The following is a 22,485-nucleotide window of genomic DNA, read 5'->3' as shown; positions in this document are numbered from 1 at the left end:
CACACTCCAGCCTCAGCACCCTGCCTCTGCCTCCCTTCACAGGCAGGTATGCTTCTTGCCTGCAGTTCCTTCTCTTGGCCCTTCCCCATACCACGCAGCCCATCTCCTCCACTGGCTAGAATTGCCAGTTCAGGAGCAATCACGGTGGGCTCCTCGAGGACAAACACCATGACTTAATCATTCTGTTTTCCAAATCCAGGCACAGCACCCTACTGCTCAAAAGGAAATACATAGTGCAGTTTGTGGACTCAATTAAGTTGGTGTGGCCACTTCTCTATCCCGGTTTACCAAGGGAAAAAGAGCAGCTATAATGCCTGCCCTCCAGGGAATGTGACTGTGATAGATAAGTTTCTTACAACAATACTACTTGACCTTTGACCCATTGAGTGTACTGGCCATCCCCAGATCTCTAAAAAACCACCCCAGGGCAACAGGTAAACCTGCACACACCTGGGAGCTTCCTCTGACCGGGGACTGGTCTCTAACAGTTGGTCCCAGTTGACCCTCTGAAGCTTCCCTTAAGGAAGCTCTACCAGCTCTCTTCCACACTTTGGTCTTGCCCAAATTATGGACTCTTAGTATCAGCCATGTGGCACACCAGGCCGTACCATCCTACCCCATGCTTCACTTGCTTCTTTGACTAATCAAAAAACATAACTCCCAAGCCCTGCACCTTTGAGTCCTAGCATTTGATCTGAGTCACCGCTGGATTGCAGGTGGTAGAAGTTAGCCAATGTAGTGAACTGCTGCAGCTCCCCCAACACTGTTACTTTGGACGTCCTGCCTGTGCTCTGCCATTGTCATTGCCTAGACTTCTACTCCTCCACATCTCCTGGAGACTCTCAAGACTGAGACCTTCTGCAGATTCACCACTTCCATCCCCATCCTCCACCTGGATTCTGGACCCTTTCCCAGGGATCCCAGTGAACACCTTTTATCACTGCATTCACCATAGGTCACCTCCTATGTCTCTATATCTGTCTCCCTTTAAAGGCCAGCAACTACCTTACATCAACTCTCATTCCTCAGGGTCAGGTGCACAGGGGTGTAAAAGGCTACTGAACTCAAGTGAGTAAAGTGTGAGCCCTTTTGACATTCTGTTTCTCTTCAACCCAGATTTTTATCTCAGCCTCTTTCCAGAAGGGTGCTGCTGTTCCCCGGGTGACCCTTCTCCCAGTGTGAACCTGCACACATGCATGAGAGACTCAGCTAAAGCCGTCTTTGCAGTTTTAATATGTTAGCCAGGTAGCGGCATTGACTAACAAACCCGAGGCACTAGTATCTACTAACAGCAGGCACTTGTGGAGTACTTGCTGTGTTCCCTGAGCCTCCAGGCAGGCAACAGGAAACTGCCAATAGACATTTGGGCAACTCTTAGCCATAAGATTACCTCTGAAAGACTGGTTTCCCTAGAGATGTCACAAGCATGGGGAGATGTTTCAGGTTAGGTTAAGAAACAGTCCCATGCTGATCTCTAGAACTTATCAAAGAGGTGAGTCAACTCCCAGCCTGGCTCAGAACCTTGAGCTGGTTGGAGGCAAAGACCTGGGCTTGGAGAAGGAGCCAGCTCTTCCCTCTCTAGTTTTTCTGCACACTGGGGCCTTCTTCCTGGGATGTCCCATTATACCCCCAACTGCCCTATTGGGACAGTGCAGTGTCCCTCCCTCAGTCACAAAGTGGGTCTTTCCATATCTTTCGCAATAGGCCTATCTCATTTGGAACCTGCAATTTTTATAATAGCATTTACCTCAAAGGCACAAACCTCGCTCTGGGCCTCTTCATGGGTGTCCCAGCATTGGCACGGAGCTTATCTGATGAACAAATGCATAGGGCTTTCTGGAAACGGGCTCAGAGGAGAGTGGATACTGGCCCAGCCATGGTGGCACAAGCAGGAGGGCACCAGTACACAGGAGGTCCAGGTTTGGTTCCCTGTCCAACCTAAATAGGCTGGGAATAGTGGCCCATGCTTGTGGTCCTAGCTAACTAGGAGGCTGGGGCAGGAAAGATCACAGCAGGGCAAGCCCCTTTTAAAAACACCTCTCTAGAGACTAGCAGTTGGCATAATAGCTATGTCGCTGGATTCTCATATAGTTGACTGTGGTTCAAGTCTTGGACCTGTGGCTAAAATTCACGCCAGGCGTGTGTGCATACATGCCCAAGATCCCAAGAGGAGAAGGGATTGCGGCATGGCCATCCTCCCTGGGGGGTGATTTCTCGCTTTCTGCTTTCTGTCTCTCTGTCCTTCTGGCGAGCGTATACGCCCTATAGCAAAGAAAAAACTCTAAAAAAAAAAAAAAAAAAAAAAAAAAACCTCTCTAGTATCTTCCTTCCCACATATTCTTTCATTAAAAAGAAGAGTGAAGCCTTCTTCACCCAAGAATGACAGTAACCACCTGGAGCACAAAGACTCTTGGGTCCAAGTCTCACTCTTCTCCCCCATAAATGGGAGTTGAAGCTTCTTTTTTTTTTCCCATTGCAATTCAAGAAAGAGTACAAATTCACTCATTCATTCATTCATTCAGTATTTAACCACTGTTGTTCTAGTCTCAAGGATACCTCAAACAGAACACCCAGCGCCTGCCCACATAGAATACTGGTGAGATTGGGGGTATACCATCCCCTCTGGTTAAGGATATAAGCAGATGAAATTCCTTATACTGCCTCTTCTGAGCCTTGCTCTTCTGTGTAAAATAAAGATAAGCCCTACTTCTTAGGATCATTATAAGGATGAAAGAGATATCTTTAAAATGGCAAAGCAGGGGCTGGCAGATGGTATAGTGAGTGGTTGGGGTGCTGGACTCCCGTGTGATGACTACTGTTTGAGGCCTGGACCTGGTGGCTTGCTTTCTCACTTTCCCTTTCTCTCTCTCTCTGTCTGGTCAAATTTAAAATAATAATAGTAACAAATAATTTTCTTTTTTTTGGAGAGGTTTTTTTGCTATAGGGCGTGTGCGCTTGCCAGAAAGACAGAGAGAGATAGAGAGACAGAAAGTGAGAAATCACCCCCCTGGGGGGATGGCCATGCCGCAGTCCCTTCTCCTCCATTCTCCTCTCGGGATCTTGGGCACGCACGCACACGTGCCCAGCATGAGTTCAAGCTACCGGGTCCAGGACTCAAACTGTGGTTGGCTACATGAGAGTCCAGCGACATAGCCATTACACTAACTGCTGGTCCCAAGTAAATAATTCTTTAAAAAAGAAATGCCAAAGCCAAGCGCTACTTCCATGGCTGCCAGCATGCCATTATTTTTATTATATTTATTCCACTCTTTGTAACATACAAAATGCTTCATATCCATTAACTCAGTCTTCATGTGGGACTGACATAGCATTTATGATTGTTCCCATTTTATAGATGAAGAAACAGACTCTAAAGGAGTAAGTGATTTATTCATAGTCAAGTAGGAAGCGACAGAAACAAGATTTCAAGCTAGACCCTTTAACTCCTACCTGTTCCACCATACCACCCTGTAGATGAACATATACTGGAGAATAGGGACCCACAGGTTAATGGAGTAGATATGGTTTGGTGGAGTGAACCAAAGAGAGTGGTTGCGGGACCAGCAGTTAGCGTAATGGCTATGTCACTGGACTCCCATGTAGTCGACTGTGGTTCGAGTCCCGGACCCAGTGGCTTAAAATTCACGCCGGGCTCATGTGCATGCATGCCCAAGATCCCAGGAGGAGAATGGAGGAGAAGAGATTGCAGCATGGCCATCCCCTCTGGGGGGGGGGTGATTTCTCGCTCTCTGTCTCTCTGTCTCTGTCTTTCCAGCAAGCGCACGCGCCCTATAGCAAAAACTTCTTCAAAAAAAAAAAAAAGAGAGAGAGAGAGTGGTTGCAGGTGAGTTATCAGATGGCCCAGAATTGACAGGCATGGTCAAGAACAGGCATCCTGGTAAGGGGCAGAACACAAGTAAGAAGGGCACTGGCCCAGCCCTTGGGAGGCAGAGGAACGGAGCTTGCAGAGATGGGACTGGCCAGCCAAGGGGGCTGAGCTGCCTGTACAGAGAGCCCAGACACCCTCTCAAGCCCAAAGCATTGGGCAGGTCAGGCTCAGAGCACAGGGGTTTCTGGGGCCATGTGCAGAATGGCAGAGCAAGCCAGATGGGAAGCCTGCACAGGGCATGCTGTCTGGATGGGGCAAGGGCATGAGAAGGCACTGTAGCAGCAGAGAGCCTGACGGGGTGAGCTGCCTCCTTTCTCTCAGCCCCTGAAGCACCAGCCAGGGCAAGAGTCAGCTGGAGCTGGGGGGCCAGCCCAAGGTCTTCATTTATTTACCTGTGTAACCTGGAGCAGCTTACCTACATTCTTTGTACATATTTCCTCATCACTAAAATGGGACTCAAGCTCCCTTCCCTGCTCACCGTGCATGGGCATAAGGCTAAAATGAAATTATGTCCACAGAAGTTCCTCATAGTTGAGAGCACCAACACCACATCCCACATGGGCCCATCCAGGCCTCTGCAGCCTCTGCCTGGCCCAATAGTTCACTCAAGGCTCCCCCTTGGCCCTCAGCCACCCTGCAGACCACATATTGGGGCCTGTCTTCTCCAGTCCTTCCTAGCTGCTTGCATTTTTCATTCTGTCGCACTCCATCTGCTTGGCCGTTTTTCTCTTCAGATGTTATTAGAAATATCCAGAGTTGTAATTGTTTAATGGTTGGCATTGCGCCTGTTTCATGGGGGGCCCACATCAAGTCTACCCTAGACTCGTGCCCCAGGTCCAGCAGAATTGACCAGGGACAGCTGTGCAGTGGAGTCTGCCTGGCATTATAAAGAGCTCTGTCCCAGGTGCATTATTAGAAAAGAAGGGGGAAAGATGGCCCCAGGCATAATTCAATTCCACATTCTCTGGTGTGTTTGTGCCGTGCAGCCCGGTGACACGCAGCTCTCCGAGGGCTCGAGTGCTACCCTGGAAGAAAACTCACACTTAACCCAGTGCCCTGTTTAGTATAATGTGGGTGGGCATAAGCCTTTCCTCTCAGGGTAGCCCTGGGGACTCAAAGGCTCAGGGACATGATTCCCTAAAGAGCCCCATGCCTCCCAGGCCCCCAAATACCCCATGAAGCCTGAACCCTTTTCATATTCAGCTGCTTCTAGACTCTCAACTTAGCTAGCTTTTGGGGAATGTGCCTCCTTTCAGGTGACCTCACTCTAATTCCTGCCCCACACATATGTCCACACAGTGTCCATAGAAATCTGGCCTTTGGCATTTTAACACCTTCAGTTCCTCAAATGCCATCCCAGCTTCCTGTTTCTTTGGGGACACCAGAAACTTCCCCTTCAGCCAGGCTTGGACTTTTCACTTCTCAGTGTTCAGGTACCTACAAGGCCCATGGAATTTGCTCATAGCCAGCTCTTCCAGTGAATTTGGGTCAGTTAGTTTAGAGAAGATCTGGAGTCTCATCCAGTGGAGAGGTTGGGCTGTTTTTCTTTTCAAGAGTCTCAGGGAGGATCTCCCAGGCAGGCAGAAGTGGCTAGTCTGATGTTCAAAAGGCTGCAGTCTCGGGACCAGCAGTTAGCGTAATGGCGATGTCGCTAGACTCCCACGTAGTTGACCGTTGTTCGAGTCCTGGACCCGGTGGCTTAAACTCATGCTGGGCGCGTGTACATGCGTGCCCAAGATCCCAAGAGAAGGGATTGCAGCGTGGCCATCCCCCCTGGGGGGTGATTTCTTGCTTTCTGTCTCTCTGTCTTGTCTCTGTCTGTCTGGGGAGCGCACGCGCTCTATAGCAAAAACCTCTCCAAAAAAGAAAAAAAAAAAAAAAAGGCTATAGTCTCTATTACTCAGAAATACTGAGGCCAGAGCTAGAGAGAAAGAAGTTCAGGGAGCAGCATTAGAGATTGAGGTGAGAAAGGCCACACCCACAGGCAGACCTGAGACAGGTCCATAAACTGATCCCACCCACACTTCTCATGTTCGTTCCTTCTCTCCACCTCTGTCATACCGGCCACTTTTGCCTCCAAATCCTGTCCAATCTCCTTGATCCATCATCAGTCACACCTGTTCCCAAGAGCCTTCCCCAACCTCTGCAGCATCTCCTTGGAAACCCACCCAGAGTTAGTATCTTGGCCCCTCAGAACTGGTAGACACGTTCCTTAGACTGTCGCCACTTTGTCTACTGACTAGGTTTCCAGGCTCTGTCCGCCAACATGTCGTCCTCTGCTGATCTCCCCTGACACTCTGGGACCAGACCAGACATGCTGTTACATCTGCACGCTGACCTGGACATGGCACAGTGCCCCATCCCCTTCCTGCCCCTGCCTGCCAGGTTTCCACTAATGCCACCCAAATTGATGCACACCTTTTAAAGCAGCCATATACGATAATAAGACAGAGAGAAAAGCATCGCTGCCACCTACTAGTTCTATGACATGGGCACATGGTGACTTCAGTTTCCATTCAGTCTGATGGAGTTATACTGAAGAATCCTTCTCTTTCAGGGTGCTTGGTAGGTCTTGAGTATATAGATTGTGGGTGAGTGTCCATTTGTGCCTAGTATAAAGCTTGTTCAGTCAGTCGTCCTCCTGTTCTGCCTCACTCCGCACCTGGCTCCTACTTGAGCAATGCTTCTGAGCCTGATTCTCCCACTCCGATGCTACCTGCTTTGTCTCCTCACCTTGAACACAGAGCCCTTGATAATGTTCTTCCCTTCGAATAGAGAGGTCAGGTATACTCTAGCAGAGTCGAGCCCCAAGGAACCTAGTACAGAGCTGCCCAAGTCCCCCCATTCCCCATGGGAAGCTGTGGTTAGCAAAGATTCTAACCAAGTGGCTTACCCCTTCTGCGCCCCAAGCTCCATGCTACCTTTGATTGGCTCCTGGAAAATGCATTTGGCTGTTTTTGTACTTCCTCATTTGCAAGTAGTGGGCCAGACTTTGGTTTCCCCAAATAGGAAAGAGGCCAAGTTCCCATCCCAGAACCCCAAGGGCCTTCCATGGCCTTGTCTCTCCCCTGGCATGGAAGGCAGGCTTGCTCTTCCACCAGTGGTAATTAGATGGGTCAACAGCCAGAGCTGAAGTTCCTCTCGAATTCTCTTTCACCAGTCCCCACCCCCTTCACCTCCATTCACCATCCACCCGCCTTTCAGTTTCCGTGGCAACACTGAGTGCTCATCCTGGAAAACTTTATCCGAAATCTGCTCTGGGCAGCTTTCCAAATCCATGCTAACCTGATTAGGTGTCTCTAGGGGCCTTGCCAGCTAATCAGATTAGGCAGCACTAATGGTAGTGAGGACTTTGAGTGGGCGCAGAGCAGTAAAACATATTGTATACTTAGTGATAATTATCCTGCCTTTTGTGTCATTGATTTATCTGCCTCCCTCCCCGTCCCCCGTCTTGTGTGTTTGGCCGTAGCGATCCGGAGGAAGGAGAATGGCTGGTACGACGAAGAACACCCTCTGGTCTTCCTCTTCTTGGGATCATCTGGAATTGGTAATTGGGAAAAGGTCGGCCAGTGGGGAAGGAGAGCTGAGGGAGTGCCTGGTCCCTGCCCAACAGCCCCAGCTGCTGTGGGCCAGGGTCAGGCGTACCACCTGTAATTAAACTCTCAGCTTCAAAAACAACTGCCTCCGAATAACAGAGCCACCAAGGAGGACTTTGTGTTTTCTGTCATCTGTCATGTTATAAACAGCTGGGCTCTGTCCCGAGCTCTAGATACTGTGGTGCAAGGCCCGACTCACCTGGAGGACCAGGCCCTGTAGGGCCCATTAGGCCTGGTCCACCGAGCTTACATCCCCAGAAGCTCCTTTTTGAAAATAACTGAAGCACCTCCACTGCCCAGCACACCAACCGTAACCAACACAGCATAGCTTTAGGAGCTGAAGAAGGCCCCTGGTGACCAGCACAATACCAGGTGCATGGCAAAATTGGTTGCAATAAAATGGATTGGATATTTTACTAGCTAGTTGACCTGGGTCATCTGAGATACTCTTACTCTATGCCTTCATAAAACCTATCTCCTCCACCATGACCTTCCACTATTGCCTTGATGAAGAATTTCATGGTTTAGTTATTCCCTCCCAATGTCTTCATGGGCCCAGCTCTCCCTTGGATATGGGATCCCAAGCAGTTACCACCACCTGACTGGGATACTAAAGAACTTGACTTCTATACTAGGCAGTGACTTTCAATGGCTTTATCATACCAAATGGCTCTGCAGAGCCACCACTTTGGTATTGTCATTCCTTTACATTACAAAGAAGCGGTATAAAGCCATGAGAGAGTCTCTTCATTCCTTTCACAACCTATTTGGCATATGGTTCCAGAGCCTGGCTGAATGTGGGTGTGAGAGAGTGCAAGGCAGTGAGCCAGGAACGAGGGCACTCCTAGGAGAGGTGAGGTGTGTGCTGGGCTTCAGAGGACAAGTTAGGTCTGGTTTAGGAATTGGCCTCCCACTCTTAAGATGCTGCTGCATAGAAAAGACCTCAGTTCTCATCCACAGGAAAATTTAGATGATATGCAGGCAATGATTCTGGTCCCAGCTTCGCCAGTAATTCCCTAGGTGTCTGGGAGAGTCGCTGACCTCTAAGCCTCAACATTCCCATCCATGAAATACATTCTTTCCAGTGTCCTTGCATTTCTGGTATTCTTTCATTCAGTAGATCCTCTGGTCTAACCCAACTCCTCTCTTTTCTTTTTTTACTAGGAAAAACAGAGCTGGCCAAGCAGACAGCCAAATATATGCACAAAGATGCCAAAAAGGTAAAGGCTGGGACCTAGGCTTAATCTGCAAGGCATGGAAATCTTCTTGCTCCTACTACACCCAAAATCCAAAACTCTTTAAATCCAGCAATAGACAATCAAAAAGATAGGCCCAGACTGGGAAGCACACTTTGGCTTTAGCCCCAACTTGGCCACAATTACACCAGGATTTGGACAAGTTATCCCACCTTTGTGCCTCAGTTTCTTCATCAGCGAAATAGGAATAATCCTAGCCCTTCCTGACTTGGGGCTCTTGGGAGAACCAAATGAGGTTCATACATACAATGTTTTCTAGCACCTTCCCTGTGCCAAGTATTGTACCAGAAATACCCATATGGCATTTATTAAGACACTCAGCGGGTAGCAGGTGGCATTGTGGTTAAAGTGCCGGATTCCCACGTGGTCTACCGCAATTTGAGTCCCGGACCTGGCTGTTTGAAAATCACAACAAATAGATATATAAATATAAATATAGATATAGATAGTTTTAAATAAACACTGAGCTGGCTCTGTAGCACAGCAGTAATGTACTGCTCAAAAGAAACCAGATTCCTGGGCCAGCTAGTGGCATAGTGGTTAAGGCAGCTGTATCCCACATTGCCAACCACACAGTTCAAAGTCCCAGACCTGGGAGCTCAAAAAACACACCAGGTTGTGTGTGTGTGTGTGTGTGTGTGTGTGTGTGTGCACGCGCGCGCTCAAAATCCCAAGAGGAGAAGGGATTGCAGTGGCCATCCTCCCTAAGGGGGTGCTTTCTCTCTCTTTTTCTCTCTGTCTCTGTTTCGGTCCAACAAACTCATGTACCTTATATTAAAATTTAAAAAAAAAAAAAAAGAGACAGAGACAGAAGCCAAATCCCAAGTGGTGACTGCAGTTCAGATTCCCAACCCAGTCAGCCTGAAACACACTGAGCACATACATGCATGCCCAAGATCCAATGGACTGGAGGGCGAACGGAAGGGGATCATGGCGTGACCTGAGCTGCAGAGATGCGTCTCTCCCTCACATGCATACTCATGTGCTCTATCATAAATAAAGAAAAAAAAATTATACTCTTCCCTGTCCCCAGGCTAGAGAAGCTTTAGAAACACACGGTTATTGCCACTGCAGTCAAGGCAGTGCTAGGCAGAGTCTTAGGATCTGTAAGAGAAAACAAGTAGGAGTAGGAGGGTGCCTTGTTGCTTCTCTCCATCCTGTCTGAGTACCTTTATTTACGTTTTTGCCATAGGGCGCTTGTGCTCACCAGAGAGAGAGAAAGAAGGAGAATGAGAAACCACTCTCTGGGGAATGGCCACACCATAATCCTTCATTCTCCTCAGATTTTGGGCATACATACACACTTACCTGGCATTATTTTCAAAACGCCAGGTCCGGTGCTTAAACCACAGTCGGCCATGTGGGAGTCCAGTGCCTTAGCCACTGAGCTCTCTGTGTGAGCTCTTAAACACAGTTTCTTAGGTCATAAGCTCAGGGCATTGACAGTGCTCCTCCCTCGATGGCTCAGAGCCCTGGATTGTCCACAGGAGGACATAGGCTGTCCCTATCCCCTACTTATTCACACTCAGGCTTTCCAAGGCCTCCTCAGTTTAACTTTTTGTGCTTTCATACAGCAAGACAGTCCTTGAGAGAATGTAGAAACATCTGAAAGAAAACCGAGCATTCTCCTCCCAGCCTACCCAGTGTCAGACTAAGATCCTCTGTCCTCCACTGGAGGTTGCCTAATACTCAGATGCTCTTCTCTAGTTTCTAGGAAAAGTCAAGCCAAGGCAGGGAGCTCTTTAGGCCTCTTCTAGCCATTGACCCAGCAGCACAGAGTCCTGGACTCCTGTTCTACCTCTTGCCTGCCCAGCCCCTTGCCACCTCCCCAAGAGCCTGGCAGCCATAGGAACAAGGTAGCATAAGCAGTGTCCTCCCTTCTGTGTAGTAACTGACCGAAGGGTCTGTCAGCCTCCCTGGCTCTAGCAGTAGCAGTGCTCTGCCTCAGCCAAACCCGGAGCAGACCCTCCAGGCAGGCAGGCAAGAGCAGTACGTGGCATGCTAATATGCTCCAACCAAAATAGCATTTTTAAGGCAATTTATCAGGTTGGCAGCGATTGAAACAATTAGCACTCTGGAAAGGGCCATAAACTAGCAGGACTATTAGGGAAGATGCAGTTACGGGCAGGAACCACCTGATTAGGGATGAAGAATTCCGAGTGGTTTAATTTTAATACTGTCAGAAAGGTTAATATTTAATTACAAATTATAATCTCCTTATCCAAGCTGTCTTAATATGTCTTCATACACCATAGAAGTGGAAGGAAAGTATCTGCTGACTTGCTGGTGTAGAAAAGAGGGAATGCTTGTTAAAAGACTGATAATGCAAGTCATTTTTTATACTTAGCTCACTTTAAATGGGAGACAGAGTTATACCAGTGTGGGGTGTCCTGAGATGTGATCATGGCATCCTTCAATACATTCCTTTCCCAGAGGGAAGTGACACCAATGCCCCTTGGAGGCAGTGCAGTACAGTGGACAGAGCACCAAGCAAACCACTCCCTGGTTCCAGTCCCTGCTCTTCTACTTTCTACTGCCCTAGGCAGGTTACTATACCCCTTGGGGTTGCTATGGTCCCACCTCAAGGTGCAGTTATCCAGTCCTGGATCTGAGGTTGCCATGAGCCTCGAGTGAGATCACAGGGAGGACAGCGAGCTCAGACATTACACGCAGCAAGTGCCTACTCCCTTGACTCGTGTGTATTCATTACCTCGTACTTCCAGAGCAGTATCCCAGCTACTGTTATTTGAGTCTATGAGAAAGGTAGCATAGATGCTAAATTAGACCCACTTTTCAGAGGAGAAAACTGAGGCCCTACAGCATTAAGAGGCTTGTCCACTGTCACTTGTTAGGGAAGGAAATAAAATCAGAATCCATTCTTTCAGCTCTCATAACCCCATTGTTCCCAGCTAAACCTATGGGTTTGTCCATACTCCACATAGGAGATGAGAAGCCCAATAAATTCATCTATATATTTTATTTTAAAATGATAGGTGGTGCTTCTATAAACTCCTATACTAGAAGGGTATACTGTCAGAAAAGTTAATGTTTAATTACAAATTATGATATCTGTGGGCCAACTCATTCTAGAATCTGTTTGACATAGACGTTTTCTGGCCAGTTGACAGGCTTGTTTGAAACCTGCCTTCAAAATCCAAGCAAGCCTTAGGCCTTGAGCTCACTAACCATTGTACCTGACACCTCCAAGACCGAGGAGTGGTACATGGAACCAGTTCTGCACAGAGTCCACTGTGAAATAGGTCTTACCAGATACAAGCTCCCTTTCATTTGCCTCCCTGAGTGACTGACAAGTTTAAAAGGTACTGGCCTGGGAGACTGGTGACTTGAATTCTAGCACTGGCTCTCTGATCCTTAGTTTCCCTGTTTGTAAGGAGACACTAAGAATTTCTGGACCTTGCTGCTTCACAAGACATCATTTGCACATTTATATAATTTCTTATTGGATCTCACCAACCTCTGTACTACTGCTTCCAAATTGAACAGCTTTGTTACTTTCATTACGAGTTTATAATCCCTGGGAAAGAATCTTACTGGTGTTCCATGAGCTCTCCTGAGGTGGGTGATGGAACCTAAACGACTTGCAGTTACAGTGGCAGCATGATGAAGGGATTAAGATCTGCTGCCTGGGTTCACGTCCCAACCCTGCCCCATTATGAGCAGTTGACTGGGACTTCTGCTTCTGCTCGTTTTCTCATCTGTAAAATGGGTTCGGTAATGATGCCTGGCTCACCGGCTTGTTATAAAAGAGCTAATAATATAAAATGTTAAACATTCTTGGCACGAAGTAAGTGATCAGTACATGTTGAGTGTCAGGTTGTTGTTGCCTCACTTTGTAGATAATCCCAAGCTAAGATCATGTGAAACCAAAGCTATTGTAGCCAAGAAAATCACACCCAGTCATTAGAAAGAACTAAAGTGAGAACCCAGGTCACTTGACCGAAGTCAGCACTGCAGTCTATACTCCCTGTATCCTGGGATGTTATTGCCATCTGGGCACAAAGCTCAGAACCCTTCAAGTGAAAACTGCCAAGAGCCCAGCTGATTAGCCTAGGGGGCAGAGCAAGGCAGAAGAGCATAATGGCTAAGAACTCAGGCTAGGAGCCAGATCGCCAGGCATGAGTGACCTTGGGGAGGTTACTTTAATCTGCGACTTAATTTTCTCATCCGTAAAGTGGAGGTGATAATAGCACTTATCTGATAGGCCCATGCATGTTCTAGCCCTTTATAGCTTGTTCCATTGCCAGGCGCATAGTAAGCTCCCAGTAAGCACCAGCTAGTATTAATCCGAGCCCCAGCTTGGGCTTCCAGCCCATAGCTACCCCCGGGCAGCACTTTCTGCTCCATGACCGTTCTCCCACCCTTACTGAATACTGCATGTCTTCGCTGAGCTGCGTGGGGAACCTCTGGAAATACTAGCTGGCTTGTGCCCTGTGCACTCTTTTTTTTTAAGAATTATTTATGGGGCCAGCAGGTAGCATAGTGGTTAAGGCACTGGACTTAGACATGGCTGACCACAGTTCGAGTGTAAGACCTGGCAGCTTGAAACTCATGCCAAGTGCCTACGTATGCATGCCCAGGACCCCAAGAGGAGAAGGGCTTGTGGCATGGCATCTCCTGGGGGTTGATTTCTCACTTTGTCTCTCTGGCAAGTGCACACACCCTATAACAAAAATCTTTGTCTTAAAAAAATTTATTTATTTAACTTTTTATTTATTTATTTTAATTTGCTATAGAGCATGTGCACTCAACAGTGAGAGAGAAGAAAAGAGAAAGCAAGCAGCCAGGTCCAGGACTTGAACTGTGATTGGCCATATGGGAGTCCAGTGCCTTAAGCACCACATCACCTGCTGGCCCCCTTCCCTGTTCACTCTTGATAGCAGCGCTTACCCCAACCATTGACTTAACTCCCCTAAGCTCTTTCCCACCTCTTTGGTGAGGTTCTCTCCTCAGGTCTCTAGTGAGGCCAGGGGTTGGGGGGCAAGAGTCTTGTGTTACACAGGAAGAAACTGGAGCTCATAGAAGGGAGCCAGCTTGTCCACCGGCACAGATAGTGGCAGAACTGGGACCAGAAGCTGAGCCCCCAGGTCAGAGCCCTTCCCACCATCCTGTACCTCAGGTATGGGATGATAAGATGGAGAAAGAACTGAAAGTGCATCACTGAGTGGATTTCCACCCAGTGGCCAAGCTGCAACATGGCCCTGGATTTAGAGAGAGCCACCTCTCTCTGCGGGTCCCAACACTCAGGAGGAGCAGCCTTCAGTGAGTGCTGAATCTTGGAAACATGCCAGGAGAGGAACAGCCCAGAGACTCTAGGCACCCTGGAGAGATGGCTTACCTGTGAATGCCTCAGCTCCTTAGACCAGATAGTTCTTCCTCAAAAGGAGGGGGGCACTCTGCCCACAATAACTCCTCAAATTACACTCCACAGAGTCTTCTCTTCCCCTAGGGCCAATCATGGCCCTCACCCCAGGGGATCACTTCCTTGGCAATCACCCCCCTATGTCCACTGTTGGAGAGAGGAGGGCTGAAACTACATTCTGGATACCTTTTCAATTAAATGAAGAGATGTGAATAAGTAAAAAGGTTGTATGCAAAGGTAGTTTCAAGTAAAACAGAGGGACATGTGCCCATAGATTAGGAAAGTTGACACTGTGCAGCATCCGGGTATTTTTTGCCACTTCTGTGTCATAACGGTCCACACTGACAGTGACCAGTTCTGTTCACGTCTTCCTGCGCTACATCTTCCTGAGCACTTGGGTGCCCCCCAAGGACAGAGTCCACGACCTGTTCACTGTTGGCACTCCAGTGCCGAGCATCCAGGATGCCCTGCAAAAATAGAGTGTGGGAATGATGGCTGGACAGATGGACTGGGTGAGGGGTGGGAAGATGATGTGGTAGGCAGGCCAGTAGAAGCCTGCCTGAAAGAAGAGACATCTCCTTTCAGAATCAGAGGGCAGGACCACAGTTTGGCTTTTCTAAGAGAGAATGAGGGAATCGTGGGAGGCAAGAAGTTAGAAAAACATCACGAGAGTGAGGCAGGAACTCCAGGCTTGGCGTGCTCAGAAAGCCCAGGGGATACTCGAGGTGCTCTGCTCCTCAGCCCTTCCCACTGCCTTCCAAATGGACTGGTGCCCACTTGCTCCCACACAGGGCTTCATCAGGCTGGACATGTCTGAGTTCCAGGAGCGACATGAGGTGAGTGAGAGTCCTCGGTGAAGCATGTCTTGGGGGGAGGCTGTCAACATGAATGCCTTTTATATGTCTGGCATTGGGCCTTTGGGTATCATGTAATTCCAGCAGCCTTGGGATTTGCCCTTGGGTGCACTTGCATGCTGCAGAATCACACCCTGTTTTGCAGAGGGTTTGCATAGAGTAGGTCTGTCTGCCCTTCCATCTTGGCAAGGTTGCTGGCATACCAGGCAGGAGACAGCTGACAGTCCTCTGAGGCAGCAATCATAATGGTGTGTGACACTGTCACCCCGAGTGTGCCCAAACTGGAAATTGAGAGCCTCGAAGGGCTTTCCTAGCGGGTGTCCTTCCTTCCTCCAGGTGGCCAAGTTTATCGGGTCCCCACCAGGCTACATTGGCCACGAGGAGGGCGGCCAGCTGACCAAGAAGCTGAAGCAGTGCCCCAACGCCGTGGTGCTCTTCGATGAGGTGGACAAGGCCCACCCTGACGTGCTCACCATCATGCTGCAGCTGTTCGATGAGGTGAGGCCAGCTTAGGCCAGGGTGGAGCAGGGGTGCTTGGAGCTGGCGGAGGTCTGCACCTGCAGAGCCAAGGGCAGAGTCCTCTCTGCTCATTTCTCTGCATGCTGCTCCCCGGTGTGTACGTTCGTCATTCAGCAGTTGTGGTTTAGTCCCCCTCTCTGGACCAGGACCCAAGCAGGGCACTCGAGGGAAGGCCCACACTGCCCACAGGTTGAACTTTTGTGGTCGCCCAGGTTGCCCCCTAGAGAGAGAGAGAGGCAGAGGTGTCCTGAGACCTAGACGTTCCAACTCTGCTCCTCAGTCACCTCCGCAAGTCACTGCCCATCTCTAGGCTTTGGAGATCTCGTGTGACGAATAAGGAAGCTGGGCCAGATAAGCTCCCAGAACCCCCGACCCCGCTCAGATAGCTCTTGTTCCTCCCTGTGTGTCTAACCTTGTCCCCACCCGTTCCTTAAATGCCAATAATGTGCTACTACTGATGGTGAGATGGTGATACTCTGGCTCGTCCTGAGGAGCTCCTGGTCCTCACAGGCTAGATGGTGCCCCATCAGCAGGGTGAGTTCTAAATGGAGAGAAGAACTTGTTTTTCTCCTGCGCACTGGACCTGTGCTAAAGGCTGCAGATATTATCGTCAGCTGCCACAATAGCCAGGGAGAGCAGAGATTATCTTATTTTTTTACTGATGAAAAAAACGAAGTTCAGAGAGGTTATAAATGACCTCTTCCCCTCGGGCCAATCATGGCCTGCACCCCCGGGGATCACAGTATTAGGACCCAGGATTGGACTGCAGATATACCTGATCCCAGAGCCACAGTTCTCTCCCTCTGTACCTGTCCTTACCCTGAGCCAGGGAGGGATTGCTTCCTCACCTTTCCTGCTCTGCCAAAAGCACACGAGGAGCCAGGGCCTGCACTGGGGTGAAGCTTCTCTTCTCCTGTGAATGGGCTATATTAGCCAGCACCCAGCCAGGTGGAGTCCAACCCACCCTCTACTTAGCTCCCTCCAGCTCTGAGGAAGTGGGCTTGTTTCCCATGTCACATGAATACAGGGAGGGACTTGCCCCAGACTAACAGCACATTAGGTACCAAGCCAGGAAGACCCAGATCCAATTCTCCCTACCAGCTTCCCAGTGCTTCCTCAGCTGGCCCACGTCCTTGCCTCTGGCCCAGGCTTATTACTATCTTTCTAGCCCCTTGGCCACTCCCTGCCCTCCAGGGCCTACCACTGAGGAAGAAGACACCAATCCTTCAAAGGTTGCTTATCCAGTTACTCACATGTATATTCTGAGGCCTCCTACTCCATTCCAGCTTCCCGATGGCTTCAGGTGCACAGCCATGGACCAGACCCAAAGCCACCCTCTGTGAGCTCTCTGCTAGGAGACATTTAGAAAGAGACATGGTAGTAGTTGGTATCCTTGCCCTGTACTAAGGAGTTTACATGTATCAGCTCATTTAAGCCTCCCAACAACCCTTCAAAGATAAAGATAGTCATTATTATTGCCTCCACGTAACAGACGTGGGAACTGAAGGATAGTAAGATTAAGTCATTTGCCTGTGGTCACACAGCTGGGCTAGAGCTGGGGAGGCTGATCTGGAGCAGGCCATGGGATGGTGAGATCTAGCAGGTTAACTGTGAGGAAGTCAGACTCAGGCTGTAGCTTGCAGCTAGGGTCAAAAGAGAGAGGTCCGTCTGCAGTGAAGCACTCCAGGGAAGGGAGATCCCTGCTCAGTGGGGTGATCGTGGCCACCTGTTTGACCTCTGGCATCCTTGACCTCGGAAGAGAGACGGCAGTAGCTAACTGAAGTAAACCAGCCCCACCTGGAAGATCCTTAAAGCGGGTCTAAGCCCAGTCTTCCCCTCTACCCCTTCAGTCCACTGACTGCTTCTTGGGAAATTGATCATTCCTTTCTGCAGCCGCTCTTTCCCAGCCAATTACAGTTTCTGATGCTCTTGGTTCCATTGACTAAAGCTGCCATCCAAGTTTCCCTAACCAGATTTGTGCATACGTTCTGCTTCATGAGTATAGGCCCTGGCCTTGTTCACTCCAGCCGTTCCCAAAACCCAGAGTCAGGAGAATGCTTTCCTGACTAACTTAATTCAACAAGGACTCAGCAAACCACCAAAGGCTGAGGAAGTATTTTCCAGGATAGCAGAATGGAGAAGGGCCTGCAGTAGACACCAACTGTAGAGGAATAAAGGGGCACAGAACAGCCTGGGTACTTGGGGAACTCCAGCTGTATGCAGAAATTGTGGAGACAAGGTAGGGAGGTAGAGGGAGCCAGTTGAAATACCTGGCAGAGGAGTGTAGATCTGTCTGTCGGCAATGAGGAGCTGTTGAAAGACTTTCAGCAAGAAAGAAATGTCGTGAGAGTTTCACTTTGCGAAGATCCCATTGGCAGCTGTGTAGAGAATGGGCTAGAAGGGAAAAGAGAGACAGCGAGGAGACTCCAGGCTAGACCTGGGCGGTCTGATATAAAGTGGGGCCATGGAATGGAGAGAACTATCGGAAGGTTGACGGAGGAGAGAGGAAAGAGGCAGGAATGACCTGGGTGGCCAGGATGCTCTTGCAGCCGTCAGCTAAAATGGGGAGCCAGAGAATGAGCAGCAGATTAGCGAGAAGGGTGAGGCGCTAGATGTCAGAACTGCAAAACGTGAAACGCTGAGGGTCGGCCAGACGGAGATGTCCAAGTTTTGCATATCAGGAAGGGCCTGACCAAACACAGCAGTTCAGGAATCCTTCAGCACAGAGAGGGAAATGGAAACCCCGGGGATAGGTGAGACCTCTCAGCTAGGAACGGTGCAGGGAGGAAGAGAGGGCTAGGAACAGAGCCCTGGGACCCAACAGAGGAACGTCAGAGAGGGACCAGGGCGATGTGGGAGACAGAAGAAAGCATGGGGCTCATTCGTTGATCCATAAGGCACTGTGGGGTGGAGAGAAGAGAGAACTAACACAGGCTCACCTAGAGGTAATGAAGGAGTTGTGGAGATGGGCAGCGAAAGGCAGTTCCGCTCTCTGTGGAAGGTGCTACTCTAGGATGAACAGCGAGTATCAGGAGTTGTAAGGGCACCAAACCGAGTCTGAGGTGTAAGGAAGCCCCTATCCTCACCCAGCCCAGATCTCCCAGCATGGACCCAGAAAACCAAGAACCCCATTGCTGTCATCCAGACACCATGCAGGACTAATGCTGGTCGCTTACAGCCCAGGGCAGAAGTCCAGGAAGAGCCTAGTGCCCAGGGAGCCCACCTACTCCTCCCTTCATGGATTCATACAGGAGACAATGGGACAGCAGCCCCATAGCCCTGGGGTGAGCACCAGAGTCCCACCCAGGATTTGTAGCTTCTGGCTGTTGTCAGGACAGCTCCCTCTGTGGGACACATCTTTATCAGCAGGGAAGCAGAGGAGGAGATGGGAGCACTAAAGGTCACCCTTGGGGTCAGTCGTGCACTGCCCTGCTCCCCTCGCCCACCTGAGACCCATCGTCAGGCCCAGTTACGAGCAGAGCTTTGATCTCATAGAATGAAATTGCTGCTGGGTTATTGCTCTGGCTAGTCCAGCAGTGTGTCCTCGGGGAGCTCTGTGAGGTGAGTGTGGAACACAGTGTCACGTGCACGTGCTTGGACTCCTCACACATGCACACAGACCTGGTTCCCAGAACTAGAACGCCTTCAACAGGTTCTCTTATATTAGAACCCCTGAGCAGAGAGTGAGACTAAGACAGCTGAGGGCAAAAGCCCAAGAATGTCCCCTGCTCCCTTGCTTCTCTCTTTTTTACCACGAGGCAGGGACAGGAGAGTGAACAACTGCAGGGCCTGGGCCATGGCCCCTTTTGTATAGACACCTTTAGCACTGCACCTTCTCAGAGACCTGTGCCCGGGGTCCATGTGATGCCAGGAAGTGAAGCAGGTGCTCAGCCGATGTACGTTTCCTCCCCCTTTGCCTCGAAAGGGCAGCACTGGGTTTGCCATTGACTGCAGTGGCTTCAGAGGCAAGGGCTGGCCTTGAGTCAGGCCTATAGCAGCAGGGAACTGGGACATACTTGATGAAGAGGGTTCCTGACCGAGGCCGGGGCAGGGCCCAGCATCGGTGCCTGAGGGAGAAACCCGCAAGCTGGGGTCAGTGATCTAGTCCAGAGCCATGTTCTCTGGGTTGGCAGGAGCAGTGCTGTATCTGCTTCTCAGGGGAAGTCCTAGACAGCCCTCCCTCTTCCTAATACTGTGCCCACTGTTTCTCTCCAGTGAAGATCGAAGAATGCAAACTGGGGCTGTCCCATCGCTCAGTGGTGAAGCACTGTGCATAGGGAGCTGGAGGCCACATGGCTGATCACAGTTTAAATCCCAGCCCTAGCGACTTGAAAAACGTGTGCTTATGCCCAAAATCCTGACAGGAAGTCTGGAGATGGGATTCCCCACTGGGAGGATCTCTCTCTTTCTCTTTCTTACATACATTCCCTCTAGCAATTTTTTTTAAACGTAAACTGAATTTGGTAGCACTCTGAGAAAATTTTGTTGTGGACACAGAAACAGCGTAAGGGCTCATTTGTATGCAGGGTCAGTATGACCTCTAGCTGGTGCAGAAGCAAAGACCTTGCTCCAGGCCGAAAGTTCAAGTGCTGACTCTACTGCATTCTAGCTGTGAGACCTTGAACAAGGTACTAAGCCTCTCCTCGCCTCAGTGTCTTTGCAGGGGTCGGAACTGCACCTGCCTTCAAGGGTATTTGGGAGGACTGAGGCAGTCAGAAAGCAGGTGCCGAGCACCTCCTCTCACCAGACACTGCTGGGCACAGTGGTGACCCAGACTCAGCCCTGCCCTTGTGGAGCCGCTTTCTACTGGACGGAGTGAAATGGTGAAGGATAGCACAGCGGAGCGCTGCGGTGCAAGCAGAAAGGCCTTGTCCTGCTCAGTGTTCACCGCTGTCACGCAGTCACTTCCTCTCCGGAGCCCGACGGTTGCTCTGGTTATGGATGAGTGGAGTGCTGTTGTGTGGGCAGAGTGCTGTCCCTGGGACTAAGTGACCCTCGAGCACTGTACTTTCCTACCTCTGCTTTTTGCTCCTCTTCTCTCCCTGGTGTACTTGTCTCCACATTCGGTGCCTTCTTCTAGGTCACTTGTAGAAAGAGGTAAAGATTCCAAGGAAACTTCATACGGTCGTGAAAGGGGGAGCTCTATTTTCCGTCCTTCTCTATCAGGCCAGAGGATGGCTCCCAGGATGTAGAGAGAGTGGCCGTTTCCACGCACTGTATCTCGTCCTCTACCATAGTAGCAGCTCTGCACACCTGCACACACGGCTAACTAAGGGTCAGTCCCGGTGTGACCACATCTGCCCCATAAACACCCTCTGAACTTCCCTTTATCCTCACACTTAATGCTCCGAATTGCCCTCACTTCTTTCCTGTTCTCACTGCTCCTCTGGACTGAGACTGTGACAGAGGCTCAGTGGGCCCCCACTACCCCACCCGGAGGGAAACTCCAAGAAGGCCTGTTGGAGGGATGACCCCTGGATGCCAAGGGTACTTAGGTGCCTGGAGCAGCCCAGTCTCACTGGAGGCACCCCCAGGAAGTAGAGCAGTTGCATCCCAGGACAGAGCCCTGCAGCCAAGGTGCAGTCCTTGGGCTCAGAAGCCCCCAAGGAGGTGAGCACTGACACCTGCCCATGCTATGGCTCCCTGACCAAACAGTGCCTTTCCTTCCCAGGGCCGGCTGACAGATGGAAAGGGGAAGACCATCGACTGCAAGGATGCCATTTTCATCATGACCTCCAACGTAGCCAGCGACGAGATTGCAGAGCACGCGCTACAGCTACGGCAGGAAGCCCTGGAGATGAGCCATAACCGCATTGCCGAAAACCTCGGTATGGCACATGACCCAGCTGTCAGGACCGCTGGCCAGACCATCAGCATATCTCCTGGGGCGGGGATGGGACTGGGGTCCTAGGCCAGGCAAAGGGCCTGGTAGGCAGCCTGCTCCCAGCTGACACTAAGCAGATCCCAGCTACCACACAGATAGTGGAAGGGGGCAAATGAGACACTGATCCCACTTCCTCAAGCAAGCACCACGTCTGCTTGCGACAGAAGGGCTCCAAACAGAGGGACAGATAGAGCCACCTCAGAGTGAGGGGCCAGGAGGTGGCCAGGGCCTTATGGGACTAAAGAGAGGCACGGTCACCTGATAGAGACACTTTGGTGCAATGAAGGAACTGCAGATTGGAATTGACACAGAAATGGACACAGCCTGTTCCCCCAGGCGGCTTCCTACAAAGGTAGGCCTGGAGAGTGCAAGAAAGGAGGAGTGCATCAGGCGAGGCTGTGTCTGTCAGCCTTCTGCTCAAGATCAAGCCCTGCAGCCCCCAGCCTCCAAGTCAGGACTCCAACCTTCACCCTGGCTCTTCTCTTCTGTCCTCTCTCATGCACAACTTGCACCGGAAGGAACCGTGGACTTTGCAGCACAAGACATGGAAGGGCCCCAGAAAGTCCCTAGTCAGGCAAGGAGGCCAGGCCAAGGCCCAAGGAGCCTTAAACACTAATGGAAATCACCCAGACAGGGGCAGGACCAGGGTTCTTCGGGGCAAGCACAGCCCCAGAGGCCCCTAATGTGGGGGTTCTGTCTTGACAGGGGATGTCCAGATCAGTGACAAGATCACCATCTCAAAGAACTTCAAGGAGAACGTGATCCGCCCCATCCTGAAAGTGAGAGGTCTTTCTTGACACTTTCTGTTGGAGCCTAGAGTTGGGGGAGGAGTGCCTTAGTATCTGAGATTGGGGGTGCTCCCTCACTTCCCCATTGGGGTCCACTGACTCCCCTTCCTACCTCTGGGTCACTAAGCTAAGTACCCCCAACCTGGTCCCACAGGCTCACTTCCGGAGGGATGAGTTTCTGGGCCGGATCAATGAGATTGTCTACTTCCTCCCCTTCTGCCACTCCGAGCTCATCCAACTAGTCAACAAAGAACTAAACTTCTGGGCAAAGAGGGTAAGAGGGGACTGCCCATGGGTGGGAATAGACATCTGCCTGCTG

At 50.3% G+C, this 22,485-nt stretch overlaps 1 protein-coding gene across 2 annotated transcripts in view; it reads left to right on the top strand.

The window, feature by feature from the left end:
* The window catches only part of CLPB (ClpB family mitochondrial disaggregase), a 164,099-nt gene that overhangs the window by 139,962 nt on the left and 1,652 nt on the right, over window positions 1-22,485 (top strand). For both annotated transcript variants that reach the window (XM_027774047.1, XM_006140956.3), the window contains 7 exons: window positions 7,359-7,436; window positions 8,650-8,705; window positions 14,913-14,957; window positions 15,312-15,473; window positions 21,166-21,322; window positions 22,084-22,157; window positions 22,321-22,440. In XM_027774047.1, coding sequence (XP_027629848.1) covers window positions 7,359-7,436; window positions 8,650-8,705; window positions 14,913-14,957; window positions 15,312-15,473; window positions 21,166-21,322; window positions 22,084-22,157; window positions 22,321-22,440 — 692 coding nt within the window. The remainder of the gene's footprint in view (window positions 1-7,358; window positions 7,437-8,649; window positions 8,706-14,912; window positions 14,958-15,311; window positions 15,474-21,165; window positions 21,323-22,083; window positions 22,158-22,320; window positions 22,441-22,485) is intronic.

Source organism: Tupaia chinensis, unplaced genomic scaffold (genome assembly GCF_000334495.1).
Source record: "Tupaia chinensis unplaced genomic scaffold, TupChi_1.0 Scaffold000047_1, whole genome shotgun sequence".
Lineage (NCBI taxonomy): Eukaryota > Metazoa > Chordata > Mammalia > Scandentia > Tupaiidae > Tupaia > Tupaia belangeri.
Note: the sequence above shows the minus strand (reverse complement) of the source record. Positions and strands in the feature narration are given on the sequence as shown.